Below are 22889 nucleotides of genomic sequence, written 5' to 3' on the forward strand. Positions count from 1 at the left end.
ATTATTCACTTTATTTGGATCGCCATATATCCATATTCCTTTGAAAGGTCATTATTTACACGCCCAGAATATTACATACGGCAAGATTCATGTAAAAGGACGTGGACATTTTTGGACGAGATAAAAAAAAATGACTAAATAAAATAAATAGATTAATAAATTAGTAACATATGTTGGAGAAACATTTTTTTCCCCGTTTTAGTCCGTCTTATGTCAAATAATGTCATCGCGTCATGGAGAAAATAATGTGTTAAAAAAATACAACGCAAATGAAAATTCTATCCAACAAACAAATTAAACTCCTCCCTTTTCACACTTTTTATGCATATTAACCTCAGACACAGCTTTATTAAATGCCATTTACTCTTCCGTCCTTTTTCGGTACTTTTCTAAATATTCTGGTTCTCTGTTTCGTATGCTCCCTGTGTTTCATTCCGCTTTATGAAATCTTTGCATAGCGGAGTGCGCTGGAGTCACACAAAGCTGGGATCTAGACTACTTTTCTCACCGTCCCTTTTTCTCGGAACACAGCTAGTGGACCCGACTGAAAGTTCTAGAATTTACTATCTCTGGCTAAACATCCGGAGAATCTTCTGGAAGAAACCCACTAACTCATATTGAAAACTGTATCCCTACAACTTCCGATATTTACTACATTTGAAAACTACATATATTTATATTTTTCTGGATATTTAAATTAATAAATACTTTGTTAAATAACATTTAGATTTTTGTTATGGAAACTTGTGATACGTGATAAACAAATATGTTTTTAAAGCAATGCACTTCATTCATATTAATGCGCAACTATATAAACGGCGACTCGGCGTGGTTTGAAAACTATCTTTGAAACATCTTAGCCGGGTTCGGGTGAAGGTTTGCTTGAGGAAAAAAAAAATCTGCAAAAGAACACGCTGACCACAATTGATATACGGTAAGGATTTATTTTGTTTAAAGAAAATCAAGAAGGAAGATGTGCAATTCTTATCAAGAGCGTTTGCTTATTTTAATCTATGTTTTAAGCTTAAATGTTCATGCTATAGTTCGCACGTGTTCACAGGGTTGTTAAATCCGTCCATGAATCAAGGGATGGGTAGTTCTAACCTGTAACAAAGAAACCCTATCCCTTGATTCATGGACGGATACTCCAAATTTTCTTCGTAACGAACACCTGTGCACGTGTTTAGCATACGAGTTTTTCTCGCATCTGACGTAATCATCTATGCAGTAAATAAAGCATTTTCCGAATGATGACAATATTTACTTAAGATTAATAATAATTTAATGAATGCAAACTAAAATTGTTGATGAAATTATAATTAAACGAGAAATATTCGCCGTCGAAAATGTGTTCACAGGGGCTCGTATCGTTGCATTGACTCGTCATACATTAGTACAAATATTAGTACCCTTACTCGTACCTCGTGGACAACAAATCAAGTTGAGGCTACGACATCGTAGCTAGTCATACAAGCACCTAGTCTAGTCCAACATGTAAGACATGGCACATGTTGAGTTTATTTAGGTGCTATGACTTACTATCCAAATAACGGCTTTGTATAGTGTCTTTATCCTGGCGAAATGAAAATGACACTAGCAAATGGGCACTTTTTCATGTTCGTTGACATGCATTTGAATATGTTGCAGTGCGACGGTAGTCGAGGTATGCCGAAGGATGTTTAAGTAGGTTCATGTGACGGATATGTTTCTCGAACGAAACGAAACGTTGCTTTACAGTTCCAATAGACATATTATATTTTTATTCGTTTCGTTAAAGAACAATATTTCCACTTAAACAGATTTCGGCATTCCCGGCTTTCGTTTTCCAGTCAACTGAAGTGTAGGCCAACGAAACTTAAAACACATCAATTTCTTTTGCGAGAATTTGAATTTATTAGAGAAAAGACATAAAAGTAAAGTCTGATTAAAACATTATTACCTTATTTTGCAGAAAAGCGCCATTATTTTAGTTGCCAGTTGTGAGATTCCTGAAAATTTTACTTTTGTTAGTCAACGTCAAAACACTATACACAGCGCAGTTAGTTAGGCAGTAAGACCTTTGCGCCCAAAACAAATATCAGCATCAGGTCTTGCGTGCAGGACTAGTACCTAGTCCTACACGCAAGACCTCGGCGCTGATATTTGTTGTGGGCATCAAGGTTTTACAGCCTAATTGTGGCGCTGTGTAGCGTGTTTCGATGTCGACTAACATCGTTACGAAAGATGCATTTTCAGGAATATTTCACACAAATGCCAACTAAAACGACACTTTTCTACAAAGTAAAGTCTGTATTTTAGTCAGACTTTGAGGTCTTTTCTCTAATGAATTCAAATTGTCACAAAAAGAAACGGATCCATTTTCAAGTTGTTGGTCTTTCAGTTGGCTGGAAAGTGATGAAAGCCGGGAATGATGAATTTGGGTCAAGTTGAAATATTATTTACAACAGCATTAATTGGGACCACGAATTTTATAAATGCAGAGATGTTACGTACTGAGGGTCTAACAGAACATGGACCACCCCTAGTGGTACTCCTACAGTATATGAAATGGCACGTGTTGGTTTTAAGTGCTGTGTCTTACTATCCAAATAATGGTCTTGTATAGTGTGTTTCGATGTCGTTGACATTGGAATGAGTAATCATAGTTTCAGGAACATCTCGCACATTTGGCAGCATATATCAACACTCGTCCACTAATTTATGTGTAATTAATATACTTACTGTGCTGTCTTTATCTTGGCGGAATGAAAATGATACTAGCAAATGGACCCATTTTCACATTCCGTTGACATACATTAGAATTTGTTATAATGCAACTGTAGTCAAGGTATGCTGAAGTTTAGTTAGATAAATGTTGGGGATATGTTTCTGGAACGAAATGATCCATTGCTTACAGTTCCAGTAGATATATATTTTGCATTCGTTAAAGAATAATATTTCAACTTGACCTGATTTCGACATTCCTGGCTTTCTTCGCTTTCCAGCCAACAGGAATGTAGGCCAACAAAACTTGAAAACTGATCCATTTCTTTTGCGAGATATTGCATTTGTTAGAGAAAAGACATCAGAATAAGTAAAGTCTGACTAAAACGTGACTTTACTTTGTAGAAAGGCGTCGTTAATTTAGTTGTCAATTGTGAAATATTCCTGAAAATTTTACTTTCGTAGTGATGTTAGTCTACATCAAAACACTACACATCGCTGTTTGTTAGGCAGTAAGACCCTGACGCCCAAAACATGAATATTAGCGTCAAGGTCTACCTGTAGGACTACCCCTAGCGGTAGAAGGCTTCATTGGTCCTTTGTTCAAACAGACGTTTCCCAATTCCAAAATTGGAGAAAATATGCATGTGCAAGAACGATAGTCTAATATTTTTAGGTGCGTAGCAAAAGATGATTCACTTAAAATTTGACAAAAAGTTGTACCCAGTCTGTGTAAGAGACTTGGATAACGAAAAGGGCAAAGTCATTTTTTTTTTCTTCTTTTCATTACCAGAGTTAACAGTATATTCCACTGGAGAAAACACCTTTTATTTTCTTGATAATGCTTTGAATAAACATAAGTTGGCAGAACTGTATGGTGTTTTCAGCTGATAACTGCATCAGCGATGACTGGAATTCATATAGGAGTTGCATTCTGTATTTTGAAAAATGTCTGTCATTGTTCATATCAGGTTGTCTCTCTCGTATGATGCACCATGCTGCAGGAAAGGCTGTTGATAAATTAGAACTCCTTAAGTATCATGTGGCCTTCTACCTGACAATGTACTTCATGCAGTCAGGGTTGATTTTTTTCATCTAGTTTCACAGCTAAAAGATTCAGTAACTGGAAGATACAGGTTGACTCTTTGTCAGGTTATGAAATGAATGCAAATTTTTGCACCTTTTAATTGTGGTTACCTAATTCAGTTTCGTTTAAAACGAGATGCAGTTTTTATTTTATTGTGATGATTGGGAGTCCATTTTTATTTATACAGATGCCGGAGCCAACTACAACTCCAATGGATGAAGGGGAAGTAGAAACCTTTGCCTTCCAGGCAGAGATCGCACAGTTGATGAGCTTGATCATCAACACGTTTTACTCCAACAAGGAGGTTTTCCTAAGAGAGTTGATTTCAAATGCCTCTGATGCCTTGGACAAAATCCGCTACGAGAGTTTAACGGATCCTTCCAAGCTTGACACTGGGAAGGAACTTTACATCAAGATCATCCCAGACAAACAGAACAAAACACTAACTATAATTGACACTGGCATTGGTATGACCAAAGCAGACCTTGTTAACAACTTGGGTACCATTGCAAAGTCCGGCACAAAAGCTTTCATGGAAGCCCTGCAGGCAGGCGCAGACATCTCCATGATTGGACAGTTTGGTGTAGGTTTCTATTCAGCCTACTTAGTTGCAGACAGAGTCACAGTTGAGTCAAAGCACAATGATGATGAGCAATACCTCTGGGAATCTTCAGCAGGTGGTTCCTTCACTATTAAACCAGGAAGAGGTAAGGATTTAGTATAATAGAACATGTTTTTGTCTGTAGACTTTATTTTTTTCACAATGGTATCCAGTGTAAAATGCCATGTGTATCTGGTTTAATTTTTTTTTATCAACAGTATGAAATGGTGACACACAAGCTTCTCGTTTTATGCCATGTAAAATGATCTTTTTTGATTCTATGACTTGAACATTTACATGTTCCCAATATGAATATCTAGTGAATATGAATAAACCATGTTCTAAAATGTGGTTACACATTGCATATTTAGTTCCATTTTTGTTGTTGAATGATTCACCCAATTTGGCATGGTTGTGAACTGAAGTTGCAGTCGAAACCTACTCATTGGTCATTGCAAGCAAATGCCTTGAAACGATTAAGGTTGGAGCTTTGATATTTCAAGCCCTTGATTAAACACTTGTGATGATTTCAACACTGTCCATTTTTGTGATGCAAGCTGATCAGTTGGCATAAACGGTGTTGGTGGTATGGGCCATGATCATGCCAATTTATGTGACGTGGCATCAGTGTTGAATTTGTATATGGATGTTTGCCAGTGTGTTTTGTTTCTCGCAGTTGTAGTCGGTTGAAGAGATCTTTGTAATTTGAACTTTTAATTTCCATATCAAATCCAGTATTTGAGAAGTTTTGAATTTACGTGGCATTACACATCTTTTCACGTTTTTGCCATTTGGTCTGAGCCAGTTCGAGTTGTTTGAAATTGTTCGTTTCTTTGATGCGTGTGGTGCACATTTCTTTCGATTAGTTACTGCATCAGAATTCAGAATTAGTAGGTTGAATTAACATTACAAAATTTCATAACACTAATAAGAGTAGCACAATTACCATGATGACATATTTTCAGCATTAGTACAGGTCAGTCCATATTTGTCAAATACTATAACGATCTACATCAAGCATTGGTGTCCGTTTATTTGATACATGCATCACAGATATATTTTTGACATTTGGCAGTGTCTTGGTTCCTTATGTAAAGAATGGCTTCTTGACATGCACATCTAGTTGCCATGACATGTGAAGAGGAGGATTCAGCCAATGTGGGTATGTGAGAAAGCTTGCCAGTAGCTTCTCATGGGTTGGTGGCTCTTTCCAGGGTTTTCCTGGGTTCTTCCTCCACCATTAATACTGGCCGCCATGTATAGCCTATCATGTGCTGAAAAATGGCCTTAAACCCCACTACAACATAATGCAACTTTTAATGTCTGATAATGTCATTGTTGCTTTAATTTTTGTTAGAATGAGAACTCTTATCTTTGTTCGATTTAGGCGAACCCATCACTCGTGGCACAAGGATCGTTATATTCATGAAGGAAGATCAGAACGAGTATTTGGAGGAGAGGCGCATCAAAGAAGTGGTCAAGAAACATAGCCAGTTTATAGGATATCCCATCAAACTGCTGGTAGAGAAGGAGAGGGACAAGGAAGTTTCTGATGATGAGGAAGAAGAGAAGGAGGAAAAAAAGGAGGATAAGGAAGAGGACAAGGTATGGTTGGTTTGAATATTGGCACAAGTACATATGACGAGATGTAAAACTACCCACATGTCCCCATAACTCTCAAGAGGATGCAACACTGGTTTTTGGTTTTAAAATCCACAAGTCTGTATATCAAGTGGTAAAATTTGTACAAGAATGTGGAGCAGTAGGCCTAATTTTTAATGATGCAGTTTCTTCAAACTTTTGACACAAATTGGTATTTTGTATGTAAATCCTCAATTAGGAATAATGGCTAGTATTTTTCTGCACTTGTCAATGCATTAAAGATCTTTTCTGTAACATCCTTAGCATGGTTGAGCAGATTGAGATGAACTGTTTACGCAAGATTTATATTTTCAATTTCTTTGATTTGAACTTCCTTTTTCATGGTTACCTGTATAGCCTTTGCTGCGTGGCAGTTGAATAAAACTACTCCATGTTGTAATGATGTGGATAGTGCATACTCAGGAAGTATATGCTAAATCTAAACTGTAATTTGCAATGGATATGGCTCTTTATGAACTTCTTCCGTTGCAGGAAGAAAAACCAAAGGTTGAAGACCTGGATGAGGGGAGTGATGATGAGGACAAGAACAAGGACAAGAAAAAGAAGAAGAAAATCAAGGAAAAGTACCTTGAGGATGAGGAGCTGAACAAGACCAAACCTCTGTGGACTAGAAACCCTGATGAAATCACAAAAGAAGCATATGGAGAATTCTACAAGTCACTCACAAATGACTGGGAGGACCATCTTGCTGTTAAGGTAATTGTACAGTTTATGCCATGGTGTGAAATGGCTCATTCAAGACAAGGATTGTTTGGTTTTTTTAAATCTTAATTTTTTCCAGGATTGCAGTTCTCATTGCCTATAGATCATCTTCCTTTTGTAAACAAATACAGTATAGATGTGTTTTCCCTCAACTGGCCATATTGTTTATTTCATCGTTAGAATTTGAATGTTTCCACTTTTCACATTTTTTGAGTTCTGACAAGTTTGGAATACAGGTTAACATCATTTTAACCATGGGCTTTTTAATGAGGTGGCAGTGCATCTGGCAACGATGTATTAAACTCTGAATAGGAAGATACTTGACAAGTTTGACCAGCAAAATCCACAAAATAAGTTTATTTCCAACAGTATGAAATGCCCTCAGAAAATCTGCTAGTTAATGAAAATCAAGGGTGTGGGGTGTCTGTGCAAACCACGATGATCAGTATCAGTGCTTATAAATGAAGTGATCATGCGTATGATTGCCAGAGCTGCTTGCCACTCGGATGATAATTTCCTTCGTCAGATTTTGACGACACTTGGCAATAAGGCCTGTATAATCAAGATCTCGTGCTGATTCAATCATGACCAACATTTGTGCATTTTAATAAGGTGACCTTGCATTTTTATGGGCAGAGTTTGTTGGCATTGCAATTGAGACTCATTTCCTCAATCTTTAGTAACTATGAAAATGCACCTAAATCAAGATATCTAATAAGTTGTATAGAGTGCACAAGAGCTGTGCATATTTATGTATTTGTGTGCAGTTGGAAATAGGATTGTTTGCAGTTTTGATAGTGTGGTTTTTAAAGCCCCAAATGCCACAGTTGTGTGCAAAAAGTTGTTTATTCCAAATCATCTGAACAGTGAATCTTTATGGATGTTGGTCTTGTTAAAACCAGATAATGTCAAATTTTTATCACATAATGAGCCATTCAATTTCTCCCTTGAACTGAGAAACCAGGCTGTTTTTCTCATTAAGTATGAATTGATCATCTCTGGTAGCATTTTAAGGCAAAGGAAAGGAGGTAATCCTTGATCTCCACTACTGAGAAGGACTCAGTCTAGAGATGTATAAATTAAATTTAAAAAAATGTATTACATTAACATGTGCCGGGTTGTATTTTTTCAAAGATCTGAATTCCTTTACTAAATTTGCATCCCCCCCCCCTTTTCTAATCATTTGGGTTTTTTTGCGCAGAAGTATTTCTAGAAAAATGTGCTACATATACAGTTCATATTTATTTAAAGGCAAGTTTGATGCTGTGCTGAACTAGAGTGAGTGCCATGTTAAAGTCTTTTTTCTTCTTCAGATGCTTGTCAATAATGTTGCAGTTGAATATGACCCTTTTAGACAACTAAAATCTCTAATGTCTAAATACATGGCCACTTTGGTCTTAAGGCATTAGAGCATGTGCTGTAAAAGGGTCGTTTCAAAATATCCTCAATGTTTGTGAGCTTTTTTTAGAAACTTGAAAAAAAAATATGCTTTGTTCTCCTTGCAGTTCAAACATGGACAAGTACATTAAGACTGCAGGTGAAGAATTTAACTTGGCTTTATGTACTAACCAATTTTTTATATTCAGAAATGCACATTGTACATCAAATGCATATACAAGATGAAAATATTAATGATTTTATCATTTTCTCTTCACAGCACTTCTCAGTTGAAGGACAGCTGGAATTCCGCGCTCTGCTTTTTGTGCCGAAAAGGGCTCCATTTGACTTGTTTGAGAACAAAAAGAAAAAGAACAACATAAAACTGTATGTCAGACGTGTGTTTATCATGGACAATTGCGAGGAACTAATTCCTGAATATCTAACCTTTATCAAAGGTGTTGTTGACTCTGAGGACCTTCCTTTAAACATCTCCAGAGAAATGTTGCAACAGAGCAAAATCCTGAAAGTGATTAGAAAGAATTTGGTCAAAAAGTGTTTAGAACTGTTTGACGATATTGCAGAAGACAAAGATGATTACAAGAAATTCTATGAACAGTTCAACAAAAATCTTAAGGTTGGTATCTCTGTACTGATAGTATTATTAAACTTATCAATTATTACGTCTTGATCTGGCTGTCTTATATTTGGCATCAACTTGTGTGTGGATGAAGGGTGGTAAATTTAGAAAATTGGCTCGTTAATTTTTTATTTTATTGACACCCATCCCATCTGTTCAAGTTTGTTTTCACTTGTACTAAGCTCCTTGATTATTATCATGGAACCTTATGTATATGTACATCCAGAGATCTAGTTGGAAATCTGAGAAAGTAGTGCTGTTTCACCATCCATGTCACCAGGGCAGCCATTTTGAAAACCTTGTTGCTACTCCTAAATTGAAAGTTGTATTGTCATGTGTTGTTCACAAAGGCTTCTTATATTGTATAGTTTGTGCAAAAAGAAAATAGTGCTGATCTGATGTACAATATGACTGCTAGATGAAAATCCTGTTGTACTCCTTCAAAATGGAAAGGATGGGATTTCACCAAAAAAGGCGACAATCTTTTTTTGCCACTGAGTGTTGCATCGGCCTAGGTTTTTCACCAAAATTCTTGTGCATGTCAAGTTGGTACTAAATGACCATGGTGTCTGTTGAATATCCACCATGGCAACCGTCTTGAAACACTTTATAATGATACTACTGCTAAAATTACTATGAGCTGAATCTGTAAATTTGCACACAGATGACTTTGCAAACTAAACACAGACCTGCCAACCCTCAAATTTGCTGTGTATTTCAAGACTCTAGATTTACGGATTCACACTGCACGCAAAAAATTACCCATTCCTGAATTTGCAATCTGCTTAAAATCATTAATAATTTTTATTCCATTAAGTGCAAGTCAAAATAGCATTGGTCACTTGTAACCATAACAGTCCTGTATTGCTAGCCTTGATGTTAGTAAAACTAATTAAATTGATAGTTTGCCCTGCAGCAAGCATTGTAAAGTACGTAATCTATATTTAGAACAGAAGTTTTTAAAAAAAATACTCTGAAGAAATCCAGTGCCTAGCTGATTTTTTTTAACAAGATGGCACGTGCATACTTGTAGCAACTAGTTTTTAATAAAACATCAAATAATGACAGCATTTTCAAAGTGCGGGTATTTTTCAGATATTGAATGATTGGCATGTATCATATTTTGCTAGAGCTCATATTTTTCTATGCATGCACATACACCACTAATCATTAATTGATGAAAATAGTGGTGCATCTGACTAAATTCACATCAAAAGTTTTCTGTTGCAGCTGGGTATTCATGAAGATTCCACAAACAGGAAGAAACTTGCAGAGTATCTTCGATTCTACACTTCTCAGTCGGGAGATGAAATGGCTTCATTGAAGGAATATGTATCCAGAATGAAGGAGAACCAGAAAGACATCTATTACATCACAGGTGGGTCCTGCAACATGAATGCTGTTTTACTGAACACGATGGTATAAAATGTCAAACTTTAAACAGCATAGACCCAGATCTGCCATCATATAATGTATTGTCAGATCTATAAGTGTCTGACCAGTAGAGGGATAGAGGTATTCAGATTGAAATTAACAAGAAATGGTGAATTTGACTTTTGCAAGAACAATCCTATTTAGAAACTTGAAGCATCTTTAACGTACGTTTGGTATCGGTGTTCTTTCAAAAGTATTGAATGGACAAGTTGTAGACTTTTCAAATTTTCTAAACATAAATGTAACTGCAAGCTGGAATGGTCAGATCATGTATGCTTTTTCCTGTACATTTGTTACATTGCGATGCCAGAACTTAAACCCAGTGTACCAAAGTTTCTTTTCAGGAATCCCTGTTCCAAATCTTGGGAGTCTAACAGTGTTTAGAATGTTGTTTCATACATTGTCCCTTTTTAAGCATTAAGTTGTACAACTTTAATCACTTAAAGTAGGTGCTGTTTGTTAGAAGGCATTTTTAATACATTTTCACCAATGGTAAACATGTCTTCGCAGGTGAAAGCAGGGATGCTGTGCAAAATTCTTCATTTGTGGAGCGGGTGAAAAAGAGGGGATTAGAGGTTGTTTATATGGTGGACCCAATAGATGAGTATGCAGTTCAACAGCTGAAGGAATTTGATGGCAAAAATTTGGTCTGTGTGACCAAAGAGGGACTTGTGCTGCCAGAAGATGAGGAAGACAAGAAGATCTTTGAGGAAAAGAAAGCTCAGTTTGAGGGCCTATGCAAAACTATGAAGGAAGTCTTGGACAAGAAAGTTGAAAAGGTACAACTTGTGGTATTATTTTTAATTGTATCATAAGCCTTGACAACATTTATAAATTTGGTTGTATTGCAATTCACAACAAAAATAACTATTTCAAAGAAAAGACTCTTTGTAAAGAGTGTATATGTATGTGTGTGTGTGTGTGTGTATATATATATATATATATATATATATATATATATATATATATATATAATGCGCAGTGATAGAACAGCTTGTACAAGTTGAAATGTATATGAAGCTGGACACTTAAGATAAAATTGTATTTTGGTACCAACAATTGGTGGTGGCATATTGATTTGTCCGCTGTGCTGTGTGGTTGAAAGGATTCAGCACATCAGCTGTGGAGTCTAGAGGCTGTGGGAGCTAAATACTTGTTAAGCCACTTTGATACTTTTGTATATATTATCTCCTTGGCAAAGTTGTTAGATCATTTCATTTAGATGGTGGGGAGGGAGCATCTGTGTTGAATAATCTTTTCGTTTTTATATACAATGTAAATGAAAATTGGACATCATTTTTTAAACTCTTGGCCCATTGTGTTTTCTTTGTAGGTAGTAGTTTCCAACAGGCTAGTTACATCCCCTTGCTGCATTGTGACGAGCCAGTATGGCTGGTCTGCCAACATGGAGAGAATCATGAAAGCCCAAGCACTTAGAGATACAAGCACCATGGGCTACATGGCAGCCAAGAAACACCTGGAGATCAACCCTGACCATTCTATAATCAAGACCCTGAAAGAAAAGATTGATGCAGACAAAAATGATAAGGCTGCCAAAGATCTTGTCCTCCTCCTCTTTGAAACCTCACTGTTGACTTCAGGCTTCTCATTGGAAGATCCAGGCACCCATGCCAACAGAATCCACAGAATGATCAAACTAGGACTGGGTATGTAATTCACTTCAATTTCAGTAATACATTTTTTGTAGAAAACCAGGCTGCCAAAGATCTTGTCCTCCTCCTTTTTGAAACCTCCCTGTTGACATCAGGCTTCTCATTGGAAGATACAGGCACCCATGCCAACAGAATCCACAGAATGATCAAACTAGGACTGGGTATGTAATTCACTTCAATTTTAATAGACCGCTCCGGTGGCCTAGTGGTTAGAGTGTCCGCCTCGGATGGTACTAACAGCTGCCTCGCTTGGCACTCCGCATCAAGAGGTTAGTGTTGGGACTGGTCAGCCTGTTATCAGGATAATGTGACTAGGTGTGACATCATGCTTTCATGTCTGCCGCATGATGCCCCAATGCTAAACATCACTATAAACTGCCACACTGCAGACATCGTAGCAATATGACTGAGAAATTGTTAAAGCTACATTAAAAATACAAATCACACACACACGATTTCAATAATACATTTTTTTTTAGAAAACTGGGTTTAGTTACTTGAACATTATATGATAGATAAAAGTGAAAACGTTTCCACAATTTGCCAAATGTAATGCACAGACATCTAAAGGCAGACTTTCTGCTCAGAAGCATGTAGTGTTGATGCAGTTCAAAAAAAATCAAATTCGTGTAGTTTAGGAACCATGGTTAATCTGTACAACTTTATATCTGAAATACACAGAATGCCAGTTTGATGCCAAGTCTGGCCATGTAAAAGCCACCTACCATGAATATGACTCTTGGCAACAATTTCCTTTGCAATATTACCAATGATGGTGCTGCTAAAACCCAGTGAATAACATTAATTGGGTTATGTTGTGGAAACTATATAGCATTTCTTCCCTGAACATTAGAAAGTTTAACTGTTGAAGATCGATTACATTGCTTTAAACAGATGCTGCTTAATATCTTCATGATTAATGGCAACTTGTTTCTTGTAGGTATTGATGAGGAGGAGCCTGTAGGAATTACAGAGACAGGCACTGCAAGTACAGAGGATATGCCACCACTTGAAGGAGATGAGGATGATGCTTCACGCATGGAGGAAGTGGATTGAACAAATTCTTCGTGTAATACAGTTATTGATGAGATGTCTGGAACTGGAGAGACTGGCACTGTATGCACATAGGATATGCCGCCACTTGAAGCAGCTATGGAGGATGCTTCACACATGGAGGAAGTGGCTTGAACAGATTCCTTGTGTAGATCATTACTGTATTAACGAACTTGACAATTTCACAACATTGTGATAATCTGTTGCATCTTTGAGATTAAGCTGCTTTGTCAGTAGTATGTCACCATTTATCTCTTGTGGTCATGTGGGGAAATGTATTTGAATTATTTTTTTCACTGCAAACTGTAATATCTCTTGTTTGTTCACTAGTTAAAACCATAAAAATAAAAATGTTTAAGAATGCTCAGTGTCTCATTCTTGTCTCGTTTGCCCATGGCACAAATTGACTTTGCATTGTGTTCCTTCTGTCTGCAAGCCCTGTAATTTCTGGAGACCACAATTTTTATCTGACTTGGAATATGTGCTTCAATTGTCAAGATCTCCAGTTCAATATAGCAAGCCAGTTTTTGTGTGATCTTGCATCAGAAAGGTTGCACTCTAAACCTTTTGAGTCTTCATTTCAGATTCGGAGTTTGAGATCCACACTTGTTGTTTGGGTCAGCTTGTATCTGATTGGATAAGATGGTTACCACTCTCAAGGTTGTATTAATTTTTTGTGATCAGTCTTGGTAAATGGATTTGAGTCGCTAAAATATTTACAATGACGTACACATACATATTGACGAGGTAATCTGGGATTTTCAGCAAACTGCTTGTTTTCCTGGTTCTGAATTAAATTGGTGCTTATCTGAACAACATGCTGGCATCGCCACCATCTTAAAAATTTTGTCACAGCTACTTCTGAAAGATGGATGAAAATGGCATGGATTAGACATTTGCACTTTATAAGATAGTTCCTGAATGACATCAGCCACCATATTTATGGTTAGCTGGCAGATTTACCAGACTTTATATGGTGTTTGGAAATTGAAATTAACGAAATCTCTAGATACTTTGATGGCAATTACATAAACAGAATGCAAATCAAGCTTTGTTAGTATCTATATTTGTAATTTTAAAGTTGACTTTGTGTGCGCCTTGTTAAAAATTGTAAAATTTTGGTGATTGCCTATAGGAGAAACTGCCAGATTGCCCATCATCCACGTAAAATGGGCAGAATATCGTTGGCTACTGATATCAGGTAACATCTTTTTTAGATCAAAGTTTTACTGGTAATGTCTTGAGTAAATTTCAGAAAACGTTGAACATTAGTTGAATGTACATGCAGGACATGCACAAAAAATCTGGCGTGCTATTTGCACGTTACGCACAATAACGCCCCATTCATGTTTTTAAAATAAAGAAGAATACCACTCCTGATTAAAATGTTGTGTAATTTTCATTTCCTGTCTGAAACAATTGAGCACTGAGTGAAGGATCTTGTGCTGCAAACTAGATAGCACTGCAGTGTTGTGAATAAATAAGAATGTAGAACCTAACAAATCTGGCATAAAGTGAAGTCGTGTCAGAGCTGAGGTTGAAAAAGCTTGCTCAAAATGCTACAATTATAAAAACCCATTCTCCCAGCTTGAAGCTCAATAAGCTAGCTATGCATATGCCCAGGCAGAGTGACTGGGTGGTGGGCGTGTGCCCTGGCACCAAACGAGATTCATTGATCTAAAACAAGTAGGAGACCTGTTCAGGATTTTGATTTCAATGGAGCTCAGCCATTGTGGAGTAGGAAATAAAGGGCTGAATTGTCTAGTGTTGGGTAAGTATGTTATGGCCACTGGCCCTCCCTCTTGTTTTGGTGACGAGGAGGGACCTTCCCTCTTTAAATAACATCCTGGATACATCTCTGACACTATGAAAGAATTTTAATCAAACCCTTTATCTGGATATATCTGAGGAAACCCTAAAATTGTGGATTTATTGCCATCATCTGGCACATGGCATCCAGCATTTCTGTTGTGCAAAAACTCCGGAGGACCACAGGAAGCTACTAGCTTGGTTCTCGCCATACATTGGCTGAGCCAGAGGCTTCAATCCAGATGAATGGAAGCTAGTCATCTTTGCTGTGCCTTAGACCACTCTGCCATCCTGGGCCCTAATTCTTAAATTCTGGCAGTTCATTAACCATACTTTAAAGTTCTGTTGAATATAGGTTTAGCTAAACTTGGTCACATGCTTACATTTCTTTACTTCGTTCCTCTTTTGAAAATGCCTTTTACATGTTTAAATTATTTTTCACTTAAATTCATATTTAGTTGCATCAATTACAATAAACGTGTTGCTGCTCAACTTTGAATTGAAGGCAATTGATCTTGAATGGGGTGGTAAGTATATCTGCAGTGGTTTGTGCATCATAAAATATAAAAGGTTTTGTATTTATGTCAGTATATCCAAGGAAGACCTTGAATGGTGGCAGTTTATTAACTGGTTTTAAACTAATAATTACAGATCTTAACTAGACTGCATGTATTTTTAAATTCATTATCACTCATTTTTCCCTTTAGTCACATTTTTAAAATGGACCGCTTGTCTTGCATGATACATAAAAAAATGTGTGCATGATTGTGTTTGTGCATGCTTTGTTGTTGTTGTGGGGTTTAACGCCATTTTTCAGCACGATAGGCTATACATGGCGGCCAGTATTAATGGTGGAGGAAGAACCCGGAAAGAACCACCGACCCACGAGAAGCTACTGGCAAGCTTTCTCACATGCCCACATTGGCTGAATCTTAGACTCGAACCGCCGCAGACAGAGGTGAGATGGCAGTGATCCGTAACGAAGAGCGCTTTAGACCACTCGGCCACTCGGGGCCCCTGTGCATGCTTTGTACATCTTATGAAGTCCCCACAAACTTGAAACATTTACACTTGATTTACAATTTGAAGACTGCAAATGAGTAAAGGTGCCAAGGCATGCCTGTACTTGCTGTTACTACTAACCTGGGTAATTAAATGAGCCATATGTCACTTAAAACCACCATCCCACGTCTTGATTGAGTTGTATGGGGATGTCAAGATGCCTTCACCTCTGAGAGAGAAAAAAGCAAAACAGAACAGCTGCAGATTGCTCTGTTTTGGACCAGTTATTCCAATTGTGTATCTTGGTTTCTTAAGATTTTGCAATGGGTGTTGTCTTGAAGATGGCAGTGAATGAATTTGATGAAAATTTATATCCCACTGAGTGTAAATCTGTTAACCCATCCATGCATGGTTTTGGAAGTTGGGTGTGCATGATATTAATAGCACTTTGCTTTGCCACAAGTCTTTTCCCTGTACATTATCTCAGCTGCCAACTGTCCAGACAGTATGTGCATGATTTTAGTACTGTTTCTGTTTCAACAGGCCAGCCAACTGCTCAACACATCTTTTGACAGTACTGACTGCGTCTTCTGCACAGCAAACTGTTTAGCTGACCGCCCACCAGGACTGACTTCACCCCCCTTTACATAGCAAATTGATATTACATTTGTAGCCACTGGATTGAGACAAAACCGGCCGTGCCAGACTGGTATACTACAGCCTACAACATTCACTGCTGGACATGATGCAACCAACTGTGAAATGGATCACATGCTGATACATAGTCATTACTACTCTTTAGAATGTTGTACTCTTGAGTGTGTAGGAGTAGAAATGTGGCCCTCCCCCTTGTAGATGATTGGGAGGAGATTTAGCCTGAACATTTCAGTCCAACCAAGGACTGGACGAAATTTGGTGTCACGGTAGCTTTAGAAGAATTTGACCAGCAAGCAATTATACCTTCTACTGTAAAAGTCTGTATGAACATAGACAATCACGACTACAGTCCATCATCTCGTCACGGTCTTAAAATAATGTGGAAATTGCGAGGGGGTCTTTAGGATATGCACAAGCCCTTTTTGGTCAGTTGCCCACGAATTCGTACCCCACTGGTACAAATCGCACACACCGATAGATCCACTATGCCGTGAAAAGGACATGCTTGTTTCATGCTGTGAGCTTAGGTTGGGAACATAGATTTCTTACCCGTTTCATTTCTTTGACGATTTTTAGTTGGTAGTGACCATACCTAGGATTCAGTGATCCTTATCACTTAGGTACTTGATATGGCTGCTCATCATGCATTGGTTACTGCCCTTGCTGTCTTGAAACCTGGATCTGATTAGAAGCACTCGGAGCCTCATCTCTCAAACCACACCATATGCTGCGACCCCTTTTTGGTTTCCCTTCTGTTCAGGGGTCATTAAAAAAGGTTTTGCATCAGCTTTCAATGCAAGCTCTTGATGATATGTGGCAGTTGGAGGTCAAATGGAACTTGGTGGGGGCGGGTGAAATGGGGAATGACCTGGTGCAATAGGATTAGACTGGAATTTAACATGGGAATGGTACTTATGGGGTATATGGGATTTTAACAAGTTAATGGGTCAGAAGGGTTTATATGGTTGAACGATTTTTAAGTTTTGAGTTGAAAAACGGACAATACAAATACAACCCAAATCAAACAAAATGGCACGAGTTCATTGTGAGGCAGATGAATGGCCCTTTTCAGTACTGTTTGGGGTTTGTTAACAAAAGTTTAAAAAAATGTCCGTTTTCCTGACAATAGTAACTACTTTGGCCTATCTCTTTCTCCCGTCATTCCTTTGCTTTGATGATGTGGGCATTCTGAAGCCCAATATCCTTTCTCCCGAGAAATATAGCAAGCATCTTGACTATGGCAAGGAGTTGTCTGTTGTCTTTGAGATGAACTTTCGTTATGATGACCCTTAAAAGGAAGTGACCATCATGCTGTGCAACACATGCAGCAGTGACCACTCCTCAGTTCTTCTCTGTTACAAAAGCAAACCTATGAGTGTGTTGTGAAGAATTTCTACAACCAGAATTGTCATTTTCTGACAAATCTTTGTGGCATATTTCCTCACTGGAGCAGCCATCACCAATTTAAGTTTGCAACAAGGAGTCAAAACAATTACCTTTCTTGAAATACACGAGTAACAACAGTAGTCTTGCTGCCAACTCCAGTCACCACCAAAACAGCAGCAGCAACACTTTTGGAAACCCCCTTGACCACAATTGACTCCTCAGAAAGCAAAACCCTTGAATTATGAAGAACCAGTTTTTCATAATTTTACACAGTGACAGTTCCATGGATGTGTTTCTCAATAATGTGTTGTTCCACAATCAAATTACCCGAGGCCATCCAGTTGGATCACCGAACACATTTGGAAGTTAACTGTACTTGTTGGGTGAAAATCATTTTTCATACAGGTCCAGAATATTAGTGGAAATCAAATGAGGTTACCATTTAAATCCTGAATGAACAAGTGCAACAAAACTTGATACAAGCTATCCTGTTTTTACGAATCCATAAGATCAGTGCCAGCCAGTCCTCAGCAGATCACCTATACCATGAAAACACCTGCAGGCTGTTGTAGGGTATTGGACAATTAAGCCCAACTTGGACCGAAAATGAGACAGTTTGGTCCAACTTGAAATACGTTCGGCCCAACTTAGCAACACAACTGACAACAGCTTTAACAAGTATTTCTTCTTAAAAATAAATACTCAGTACGATGTGTGTGTGTGTGTGTGTGTATATATATATATATATATATATATAAGGCAAAATAAACATGGTTCTGTTACCTAAAACAAGAACTTTTAACTATACGGTAACAAACAAATTATATATAAAACTGTCCAAAATGTTCTGTCTTAATTAACACACGCACACACACATATATACATGTTAAATAAGACAAAACATTTTTGACTTTTATATATAATTTGTTGTTTACCATATAGTTAAAAATTCTTGTTTTAGGTAACAGAACCATGTATATTTCGCCTTTCCCATTCTAGTATTTGTTTTTCAAAGTGAGAATGAATATCAATGATGTACAATAATTTGTTCCTACTGGTGAACATGTGCACTGGTTTGAGAACACTGTTTCATTCTCAATTTAAATAGGTCATAAAATAGAATACGTTTAGAAACGTTTTAATTTGGTATGTTAGTTGAATTAGATAAATATTTTTCGAAGTCATAAAGATTAGAAGCTTTCGGATAGCTTTAAGGAAAGAGTTCCAAAGACAAATCTTGCATGGGAGAAAGGATATCTGAAAAAAAGTAGAGATGGATGTAATGTTTTGGTATGATTTAGGAAAAAGGTAGATTTAGTCAGGAACTTGAGTATTTGTAACTAAATACAGTATACATAATCTCTTCTTTCTTCCTTGTGTAAGAGTTGTACCAACCAATTTCTGAATAATAAAGACTTGGCAATTAGTCGGTGCAGCTTCCAATTTTTTTTCTTCTCCAATCTGTCCATATCTTCAGTAGAGCAATAGTTTCAGACTTGAGAAACATTCTAAAATTTGCTGTATGAATAATATTCATATATTTCTACAGTGTCAACACTGGTATAAAAGGAGATCTGGAACCAAATATTCCATTCTCAAAAGTCCCAGTTAAACTACATGTTTAAAAACTATTCTTTAACGACTTTTAATTCCTTATCATGTACACTCAGGAATGCAGGACAAAGACATGGTTTAGGAGATATGCTTAAATTTGCATTTCATTCAGTGGCTGCTGTCTTAAAACCAATGGTGACACCAAGACTGCATGCTTCAAAAGATGCCAGTTTGACAAGGAAAAGAATTTCTCCAAAATATCATTGACAGTCAGAATCCCAAAGAAGGCTTATTTAGAGCTGGCAGAAATGTATTGCTTCAAATTGGAAAAGACCTTTTGGCTTGACGAGAGACATCTTAAATATGCTACATACTGCCAACCGATGCATTCCTTCCTCATTCATGCCAGAGCAAAGACAAGGCAGAAAGTTATGCCAACACCCCTCCAGAACTCAAACACATTACAAAAAAGACTAAGAAAAGAACAACAGCCAGAAAATTAGATGTCTTCGACTACTAAAGAAAAATGATGCACTGAGATTCTTGCAAGTGTTCCAAGTCAAAACTGGATCTGTTTGCCATGCTACCCACAATGATGATGCAAGAATCCCAATGGGTAGAATTTCAACCCATCTTGTCCGACTGCCTCGGCCCCTATCAAATTTGAAATCAAAGGACAGACTGAAGATTACTTTGATCTTATAAACAGTAACTAGTATTTGGATAAGATTCTCAAAACCGTCAACACCAATCCAAGTGCTACTGTCAGAGTAGCTCCTGTCAACAATTTCATGCATTTATTGTGGATTTGTACCTAAATGACAAACTGGTGAGCAGCAGCATGGATATTTGTCCTTACAAAGTATACCTAGAAAATCTTTATGTACGGAAAAGAAGCCAAGAACACCCATCTGGATGCTTCCTCGCCATGGAAACCTGACATGGCAGAGAAATTCAATGACACAGCTGACAATCCTCACAATATAGGACTCAAACAAAGGCACACTTTATAAATGATGGATTGATTGCATTTGGACATGTGGTTGCAAGACATTTATCTATTAAACAGTGGAAGTCCACCTGAGATTGAATCAAAGCTATACCATTTTCCATTTGATGGCAAATATGAAGAGAGTACAAAAACATTGTCGAAGAAGCCAGGCTCTATGTACACCATGTCAAAGTGTTACCTAAAGTGGGAAACGACATCACACTTTGAGCAGAATGATTGTCAAGTATCCAGTTTGATGAGGGGAAGTGAGAACCTTCATCATCGCTGCTGGACTGATCCAAGATCAAAGATCACCTTTTCCAAAGACAGTTACCCAAATGTTTAATCAGTAGCATTGTTAGCAATGCAACCCTCGACAGACCTATCAATCAAAAACATTTTGAGTTTAAAGACTACAAAATGTCCAATATAGAAGTAAGTCGAGATGGACAGACTTTGTGTACCAGTCCCTTTGAACCTATAAACTTTGAGCAGAAAATATTATTTTAGATCTTACTGATGCAGGAGGTTACACTTTGTGGTCTTTTGATTTCACTACTGACCAAGGCAGCAATGAGGGACATATCCACCATATTAAATCAGGCTAACTTCATGTAGAACTTCGGTTTGAAGAAGCTCTAGCCAGCATAGTGAACATCATCTTGTATGCAGAATTTGACAACACTCTGGAAATCAACAGCTTGAGAGAAGTGATTCTGGACTATTAGAAGCTATGGAAGAATAAGTATCCTATTTGGAATATGGAGCCTCTGAGCATATGGGGGACAAGAATGTACTTGAGCCAGAAGAAGAAGAAAAAGAAAATACTAGAAAAGAAAAAGACAAAGAGACCATCACAATTTCGAGAAGGCCAGAACAAGAGCATTTAGTCACCTGTTTGCTAAGCATCTAGCTGAAAAAATTAAGCTCTGACCAACAAATCTTGTTATAGATGTCAAAACGATCTTCTGAGTCAAATTCAGCATGATAAATGTATGATGATGCGCCAAGAAGAAAAACTGGAAGAATATCTGGATGATGCTTGGGGTTTTGTTTCCCAAGAAAAAATGTTGCATCAATGATATTAAGACTTGCCTGACTGTTATGTACCCTCTACTGACTTCTCTTGAGATCTAACTCATCAAAGCGCTTTTTACCCAAAGTAAAGAGATGAAGCATAGAGCTAGTTAACTTGGCAGACACTTTCAAGGAAAAAGTCAGGATTGAATTGATGACATTATTACATGTTAAAGAAAATATGGATACATGTACTTTGGAACTTCATCACAAATGGACCACTGTTGATTATTAATTAGACTAGAATCTAATATAAAACGCTTTCAATACAAATAGGAAATGTGACTGGAATCTAATTGCGGCTTTCCTGGATTTGGAAAAAGCCTATGACCTGATTTGGACTAAAGGTCATATTCAAAAGCTAAATCTCAGTGGGATAATAGGCTGCATTCACAAGTGGTTATCCAATTTCCTAACAGGGTGCAAGATTAGAACAAAAAATAGGATATCAGTACTTAGATGCATTAGAATTAGAAAATGGAACTCCATACGGAAGAGTGCTAAACCCTATACTGTTCAACATAATGATAAACAATCTGGAACAATAGATCAACCAATATAAACTAGAGCTGTCCCAGTTCGCAGATGACTGGGGGATCGAAAGTGGGGAACCCTTCCAGCACCAATGTTATGGGCAAGATACAAGCAGGACCAAATCAGCTTGGCAAAAGAGCAGATAAGTGGATATTTAAAATATCGTGTGTTAAAACAGTTGTTCTTTTCTCACCAAAACAATATCCAGTTCTATCCATAAATAACACCATTATAAAATTGGATAAAGTAACCAGGTTTCTGGGATTGTTATTTGATGGACACTTCACATGAAAAGAAAATTATAGCGGAGCTAAGATGTGGTTGTGATTTAAATCTCCTTAAAACTTGAAAGGAACAGATTGGGGTTAGGACCAAGACAACCTTATCACCCTATATAAAACACTTATTCAATCCAAACATGACCATGGATGAACTCAGTTAATCCAAATTTCTTGAAGACAGAGAATTGGATTCAACACCAAGCACTTACTAATGCATGGGGGGTACTGAAGAACACTTCTGGAGAATAAGAATAACTATAAGTCCCTTTTGGGGAAACACCACTGAAACTTAGAAAGGAAAAACTCTTACATAGATGCACAGCAAGAATATCCATCCATGACAACTCTGCCAACTAGGTTTATCAGAGAGAAGTTTAGAAAACCATTTAGACATCAACAAATCCATAATTTACATGGGGTAAAATAATTCATGAACTTATTCAAGAACTAGACATAACAAAACTTACAGGCAGAACATATTAAATTCTCTGACACCGCCCTATGGACAAACAACACCACAAGAATATACTTTAATGCACAAAAGATGGGAATTAAATTGGTGAATCCCCTCAAATTAAGGGCAAAAAGTCTTGGAGATAAAAGGATAATATATTGAATGTACTATAAACACATGGTTCTAAGTCAATTGATCCAATTAGAATAGCT

At 37.3% G+C, this 22889-nt stretch overlaps 1 protein-coding gene across 1 annotated transcript; it reads left to right on the forward strand.

The window, feature by feature from the left end:
- The first annotated feature begins 776 nt into the window (after nucleotides 1-776).
- Nucleotides 777-13295, forward strand: LOC149805425 (heat shock protein HSP 90-alpha-like). The gene is made up of 9 exons (XM_089950000.1): nucleotides 777-934; nucleotides 3978-4497; nucleotides 5779-5996; nucleotides 6525-6749; nucleotides 8413-8769; nucleotides 10003-10150; nucleotides 10717-10985; nucleotides 11540-11873; nucleotides 12820-13295. Exons 2-9 carry the CDS (start codon nucleotides 3978-3980, stop codon nucleotides 12933-12935), a joined length of 2187 nt encoding a protein of 728 aa, XP_089806126.1. The 5' UTR covers nucleotides 777-934; the 3' UTR covers nucleotides 12936-13295.
- Nucleotides 13296-22889: the final 9594 nt, after the last annotated feature.

This window comes from Sinohyriopsis cumingii, chromosome 2 (genome assembly GCF_028554795.1).
Source record: "Sinohyriopsis cumingii isolate HCF-2022 chromosome 2, ASM2855479v2, whole genome shotgun sequence".
NCBI lineage: Eukaryota > Metazoa > Mollusca > Bivalvia > Unionida > Unionidae > Sinohyriopsis > Sinohyriopsis cumingii.